Raw genomic sequence first — 7534 nt, forward strand, 5'->3', positions numbered from 1 at the left:
TGACAACTTTGCAACATGACATCCGTTTGTTTGGCAAAAATTAATTCCGATCGAGCTAGGGAGCTAACGGGAACATTAGTTCCCTGCCTTATATAAGGCAGCGACTAATAATAACGATATCGTATTTGTAACATAATAACGATGTTGAACTGTTGACAATACAAATTAGAGACTTACAGAAAAACAAAATAACCATTTTCATAATGATATTTTTCGACTACTTTTACCTAATTGTTTGAAAGGCATGCACTACTGCAGGTACAGATTTCACTAAAAGCCTATATAATGGCCTGTCATAAATACATTTTTAACAAATTTCACAAAAGATTTTCCAGTTGTCAAAAATCCCGTGCAATACATGGTATTAAAGATGATTCATTATTCCAGTCATAAGCTCTCAAACAAAGTCCATTTCTTAGTCTGAGATTATATGGCCGCCAACGGCTGCATCTGGCAGCTACATAGCACTAACATGAGTTCAAGCACAGAGTAGTGTAACAGAGATCTGAAAATTTCACAGGATTTTTAAAAGTTTTAAAGCAGCACCAAAAGAATAGCCAGATAATGTTATATTTTAGCAAAAATAACATCTTTGCCTGCAAGGAAAAGAGTGCCAGTGGTGATTCAATGTTCTTTATGAATGTAAGAATAACAGCAACTATATGAATGCATCTCCACCAAAAAATTGGTGAGAATAGAAGATGCAATTAGAATCCAGAGGCCACTTTAGAAATTAAATCTGGATATCCCGTACAATATTGAAAGACCAATATCATATGACATCCTCTATCAGGATACACTTCGCTTCCATCAGATTGCAGAATCGAACAATAAATGCTGATAGAAGTGTTGACATTCTCTAGTGTAGCTAGCTGTGTCCCAGAAGTAGGGAGGTAGACTCTACTTACCCTCATGCCCCTGAATCTCCTGCAGAAAGTGTTCTGCTTCCAATGCTGCCATACATCCTGCAACACGATTAAAATATATCATGAAAATATACAACAAAGAGAAAGAAAACATTTGTTACCTTTCTGGAAATTGCATTATCCACTCTACATAGTGAAACAGGCTCATCTCTAGGAAAGAGAGTCTATTTACGAGGGACGGAGCAACTTGACATTACACAGGATACCTTGCGTTTCATTGTCCACAAAACAGATGAGTAAAAGAAGAACGTAAAGCCTAAGGAACGAACGACAATGCGGTCGAGTGCCCCACAATATCAATGACCAGGCGCAATTTAAGACATGTCAATTTGATTAAAAATCGTGATTCTGTTTTTAATTGGACTGTCATTAATAATTATAATTTCAGTCGTGTAATCAAAGTTACACATTTGTCTTCTTTACTAAATTAATTTCCAAATATTATTTTTATCCATTTTTAGTAGCCATCCCCAAAATCTAACCATAAGAAACTTTTGCCATCCTTGGCACATGCCCCCAACCACGAAAGAAAAAAGCTACTTTCAAAATGTGTGTTCTTGGCATGTAACTTGCACTGAATGATGCAAATTAACATAACATCCAGGCAACGCATTGCCTAATTTTGTTTGGATTTACATATAAGTTAAGCTCTAACATAATATGCCTTTACATTCAGACTTTCCTTTTCCATAGCAATGGAAATCTTCCTTTCCAGATATCTATTCAGGACTCAGTGATTCAACTTTGTCAAATTTTTAAAAAAAGGAAACAAACTCCACATAAACTCAATCAAGAATTCGGACCTAACATAAGCATGCCAAGACTAAAAACTTGAGAAGTAGCCATTAGTTATACATGCAAAAGCTTGGGCCAGAAGAAAAAGTATTCAAGAGTTTTTCCCAATTCCAGAGATTCCGAAAAGTTTTCAGACTCTTTCAAAGAACTGTGATAGTTGATTATACATTATACAATAGGTATAGCATGCAAAAAAGATTGCGGGAAAAGATCTGGTATTGAACAGTTTTCAGCAATTTCATATTTCTGAAAAGTTTTTCAGAGGCATTTCCAAAGATCGGAACTGTTGATAGCATTGCATCCAGGAATGATGGATATCTCTATATTCTTAGAATGTCTTTTACGCTGTTTCATATAAGAAATATACCACAGAGATTCAGTAATTTCTCAACCTAGTTACCCTGTTTGATGCTTACAATCCAGATACTTCCAAGTAGATTTTTCTCAGTCTAGCTGTGGCATTCCTACAGCATACAAAACTTTAGTGCTAAATTGTTTTTGATATGAGAAATCAAACATTGGGTGTAGTTCTAGTTTCTAGAGAAGAGTAAATGAAGTTGAAACTCCAGGGCCACAATTCTTGTACCCAACCACACAGAAGGGGGAAAAATCAGTTGTAAAGAGACTTCTTGTGGTCTTATAGATAGAATTCATCACATTAACTGAGCTAGGATTTACTGGCGACTTCAACAGTGCTTCACACTACCAAGACTGCACAGAAGTTGCAGTGAAACCAGTCATTCAATAGTATTAAAAGAACAACTTTCAAAAATATAAATAACTACAACCATGTGCAAATTGTAGGACATTGGAAAAGCACTAGACGCCAATTCCACTATAGTTACCTAGCCAGAAATCCCACTTTAATCCTAAAATGTGCCATCAAAATAAAACAGCTATGAGATGACACATATTGCCAAAAAAGAACTCCAAGACAAGAACTCTTTTGCCATATGGTTGATGAAACAATGAAAAAAGGATCAGAAGACAAGAACTCTTTCACCTTATGGCTGACGAAACAATGAAAAAAGGATCAGAAAGAAAAAAATCCCTGAAGATGCAAATCTACGACTTAAATCTACTACGAATTAAATCTGAGGCATTATATAAAACACAAGATTTATGCTACTGGGATGGAAAAAGGCACTTTTGAAACCCTGGCTGAAGGAGACTATTTGCCAGTAATTTTACAATCCAAAATTTCTTACACAAACAATCTAGTGAAACATTCCTTTCGAACGAACTAATCACCTTCAAGGGAAATGAGCTGTAGTGGTGGTATGGCAGGCTTTCCTAGCAGAGGATTAGTTCAACCCTAGAAAACAAATGAATTGTTGAAATTGTAATATCCAACTGGTAATGAAAGCTTCATGTCAAGACTCAAAACTGTCAGTTTCGGTTACAACAATGTTTCAAATTCCAGTCTAAAATTTATCCTGTGTTATCATCACCATAAAGAAAAATGGAATGTCACCCAAAATGTTTATGTAAGCAAAACTTACATTTTTTTCAGAACTTCCAGTGTAATTCAAATTGTTTATGGAAATCTCATATGAACTAGCATAATACTAAAATTTAATAGGAAATAAATCTCTAAATACAAAACCCTACTAATGAAAGCAATTAATGAAACACAAAGATTTACACCAACTGAAGGAAAAGGACACTTTTCAAATCCTCAATCGAAGACAATATTTGCCAGTATTTCTAGAAATCTGTAATTTCTTTTTAAGAAATTTCGTTTAGTGTTCCACTTGAAGCAAATAATCACTCTCAATAGCAATGAGCTCAAGCATCAAATCACGGCAGACTTTTCTAGCAGAGGTTTAATCGAATTTCCTAGTAAAAAATGGATGTTCAAATTTGATTAATATAAAACTGACAATGAAAACGTTTTTCAGAACTGCTTCAGTTTTATCATTGTTTCTGATTGCAACATTGAATATATGATCCATCATTCGTTTTCATTAAACAGTAAATAATGGGTTATGATGTAAACAAAACATATAGCTTTTCGCATAAGCCTATATTGTCATTCAAATGGATTATAAAATTAAAAACTCTCATCTTTAATCATTTACAACTAATAAGTTTGTACATACAGTCTATCGTGGAAGGGTTTTGTTGCAGAAGTCTTTAGATTCAAAGCACCCCGGAATCGTGCAATACACCACATCCAATGTCAAGGTGCTACTTATTAACAAATATGACTTTTTAGTGCAAACAGTAAATTATGGAAGGCTTTCATATCAGAGGGCCAGTTCAAGTCCCCAAAGAATATATGAGTTGGAATGGGCAATATAGCACTCCCAGCTTTGGTAGGTAGATCATGGGAGATTTTCATAGAACGATGTTTAAGTCCTCAGCAATTGGATAACAGCAGCACATCCAACTTTGAGTGCTTTCCCATTTAACAATTAAAAGAACAATAGTGATAAAAGCAAAGAAACCTCAGCTATTTCTTAATTCAAATAGCCAAGGTTTCTTGGCTATTTCTTATGTCAAAGCTAAAAGCAAAGCAACCTGGGCTTAAGCTTTAGAGCATTCGGTTAAAAAAAAGTGAGTCCAAATTTACAAAATTTGCATTAAGTTTTCCTATAGTACTTTATCAATGATCCACTAACCTTGACTGTTTTTCTTTAAAATAAAAAATGGTCACGGCTTATTAAAAACCCTTACCTGTTCCAGCAGCGGTGATCGCCTGGCGCCATTTCTTATCCTGAACATCACCAGCAGCGAAAACGCCAGGAATACTGGTCTGAGTCGTCCCGGGCTTGGTGATGATATAACCGTCGGAGTCGAGTTCCAGCTGCCCTTCTAAAAACTTAGTGGCCGGCTCATGCCCTATGGCAAAAAACAGCCCAGCCACTTCCACGGATTTTTCCTCCCCCGTGACCATGTCCCTCAAATTCAGCCGGCTAAGCAAACCCTTCTCGTTCCCCAAGGCCTCCAAAACCACCGCATTCCAAATAACCTCAATCTTAGGGTTCTCCAGCGCCCTCTTCTGCATGATCTTGGAGGCTCTGAATGCGTCACGCCTGTGAATAATGTACACCTTAGAACCATACTTGGTTAAGAAATTCGCCTCTTCCATGGCAGAATCGCCGCCCCCGATCACCGCCAGGGGCCGATTGCGAAAAATGGGGGCAGCCCCATCGCAGACAGCGCATGCCGAAATGCCCCTGTAAAAACAACACAGAAACAAACCCTTCTAAGCAACTACACACTACCCGCACTAAAATAATTTCAGTATCCAAAGCCGCTTACTTGTTCCAATATCCATCATCGCTCGCACCGGGGAACTCGAGCCGCTTGGCGACGGCCCCTGTAGCAACAATTACAGTATCTGCGTCGACCTCCAGTTTTTCTGCATTAACCCTAAATGGCCTGACGGAAAGATCAATGCTATCAACAGTTTCCGTGATGATCTGTGTCCCGAATCGCAGACTCTGTTCCCTGAACTTATCCGTGAGCTCATGGCCCATGATTCCATTGGGAAAGCCCGGAAAGTTTTCGACATCAGTGGTGGTAGTAAGCTGCCCGCCGGCGGCGATGCCATTCGCCATGAATCCTTCGAACAAGATAGGCTTCAGCTCTGCCCTAGCTGTGTAGATTGCAGCTGTGTGTGCTGCAGGCCCGCTGCCCACTATGCAAGTTGAAGTCCGCAGCTTCTCCCGTTGTGTCATTGTTCTCTCGCCGGTCAGAGATGGATTTACAGTATTAAGTGTTCTGCCTGTCGTGAATTTCTTCAATAGATGGAGCAAGCTTCTCTTCATGGCAAAACAAAATGCTCTCAACCATTTTATAGATTTGAACCAAACGCCGGCATTAGGGGATTTCTCCCTGCTGCTGTCGTGGCCGTCCTTTTTAGCGGGAAGGTTTTCTGGTGTTTCTGTGGTCTGCGTAGTCCACGTGGACATGTTTAAGTGGATCGGTCCTCCTCTGGAAGGTCGGAAATGTAGTGTCCTCATTGACACCAAGGTATTTATAGTCACAAAATGGAAAACAAATACTTGGCACGAAGAATGCGCAAACAAAAGTGTCTTTCCTAGAAGAGAGGCAACGTCTAATGCATTTCGTGTTAATTCAAATTCAAAATAGTATTATATTCTTAACTTTCTAATGCATTTCGTGTTAATTCAAATTCAACATTGTATTATATTCTTAACTTTTTTAATTAATTAAGAATTAAATAAGTTCTAAGGTGTGAAATGAGTTCCCACTTTCTAGAAGTTTGACATTGTAGAGGCCGTGGGAGGGGGGAAAGAAATGGGAAAATGGGACTAAAATTCTCTACTTGGAAGAGGTTTAAAGCATTTGGTCCCTTTCTTGAATAACGACCCACTTCAATTCCAAAGGTTTAAGAGGAGAAAAGGTATCACGGCACTGCTTTTCTTTCGTTTGGATGCACCCGCAGACTTCTAGAAACTTATGACAAGAGCCCCAATAATTAATTGCAAGAGAAATGTGGTGTATGCGAGACTTAAATTTGACTCTAAAAATATCACAATTCTCTCAAATTTTAATATTCAATCAATATTTCAGATTAAATTGGTAATTTTAACAAAATCTCATATCTTGAAGTTTTTAAATTCATATGATTTATAAATTATTATAAAATTCTACAAAATAATTAAGTCGAGAGGCTTTCTACAGTGGCAGCAATTTTCAATGTAAACATTTTCGATTTTGAAAAAAATTTGACGGTCATTTACATGTCAGAAAATAAAATAAAAATAGACTAAATATAATTATAATTAAAATCGTGAAAATTGCAGAGAGGAAATGGAAGTAAAAATGAGACAGATCAAAAGTCTCAAATCATTTCCTCACCCTCTTAGGCTCAAAGGATATCTCTCGGCTTATTTTATATAAATATAATATATATAAACTAGTTATAAATTAGCAGGCTATGTCAACTTAAGAAAGATTTCAAGTTTATATTTTGCAAATTAAGTCCAATAAATTTTCAATCTATCATATATGTCTGAAAAGTGGAAAAACGTTCAAGACAACCATCATGGTGTAAGTGTTGAAGTTCTTACCTTTTAGTTGTCAATTGTAAGCATACCAAATTAGATTTACTTACTAGTATAGATATCTTCATTAAATCTATCTAAATAAAAGTCAATAGATATCTATTGTAAAATGATTAAAATTAAATTTATTACATCTAAAAATATTGTGGAGACCTTGGTCTCATATTGTTGCTTGAATAAGCACAAGATTTGTAAACGATTTCAATATTGAATTTCTCATTTTCATTTATTTTTGCACTTACTTAACTTTTTTATATTTTAATTTCTAAAAAATATGATTATTTATATCTCTGAAATTTATAATTTTAGCAAATATTTTATGCATCGTTTATTAAATTATTATTTTTAACATAATCTCTTTAGAATAATTGTTAATATTTTGACATGTAGATGGTTGTCAAATTTAACCAAAAAAGATAAACGTTAATATTAACACACTCACACCATCTCACTCAACCCTTCTAGCCATTGTAGAATGTCAATCAACATTAGTTAGTTCTAATGATTCATGTTTTGAGTGGAGAAGAGTTATTGTTTTCAACAATTAAGTTGAAAATTTGAAATAATAATGCGTGAAATATTATAAGAGTTAAAAGGAAGAACTTCATGTCATTGTGCCTCAATCATTAACAAGTAATTGCATGATAATCCAAATTCATCTATCCAAGATCTTTTTGAGCAACTCTATTAATTTATAAAGTTGCATTCTTGGATAAAATATGAGTTATCTTAGTTTGTAGAAGATATTACATAGAAATTTTGAAGCAAACAATG

General features: G+C 35.7%; 1 protein-coding gene across 1 annotated transcript; it reads right to left on the minus strand.

Moving 5' to 3' along the window:
- Nucleotides 1-265: 265 nt before the first annotated feature.
- On the minus strand, nucleotides 266-5793 carry LOC149563028 (thioredoxin reductase NTRB-like). The gene is made up of 3 exons (XM_089826464.1): nucleotides 4989-5793; nucleotides 4401-4903; nucleotides 266-965 (listed from the first exon to the last, which is right to left on the minus strand). Exons 1-3 carry the CDS (start codon nucleotides 5690-5692, stop codon nucleotides 901-903), a joined length of 1272 nt encoding a protein of 423 aa, XP_089682590.1. The 5' UTR covers nucleotides 5693-5793; the 3' UTR covers nucleotides 266-900.
- Between the last annotated feature and the right edge of the window lie 1741 nt (nucleotides 5794-7534).

This window comes from Cupressus sempervirens, chromosome 4 (assembly GCF_028749045.1).
Source record: "Cupressus sempervirens isolate cs-2001-9-10 chromosome 4, ASM2874904v1, whole genome shotgun sequence".
In the NCBI taxonomy this organism is placed as follows: Eukaryota; Viridiplantae; Streptophyta; class Pinopsida; order Cupressales; family Cupressaceae; genus Cupressus; species Cupressus sempervirens.

What these genes read in the sequence shown, in the direction of transcription:
- LOC149563028 (XM_089826464.1), bottom strand. Translation starts at nt 5,692, where the DNA reads ATGAGGACACTACATTTCCGACCTTCCAGAGGAGGACCGATCCACTTA. An exon ending in GATGATGGATATTGGAACAA is followed by an intron (nt 4,904 to 4,988) that starts GTAAGCGGCTTT and finishes TTGTTTTTACAG; the next exon opens with GGGCATTTCGGCATGCGCTG. An exon ending in GATCACCGCTGCTGGAACAG is followed by an intron (nt 966 to 4,400) that starts GTAAGGGTTTTT and finishes ATCGTGTTGCAG; the next exon opens with GATGTATGGCAGCATTGGAA.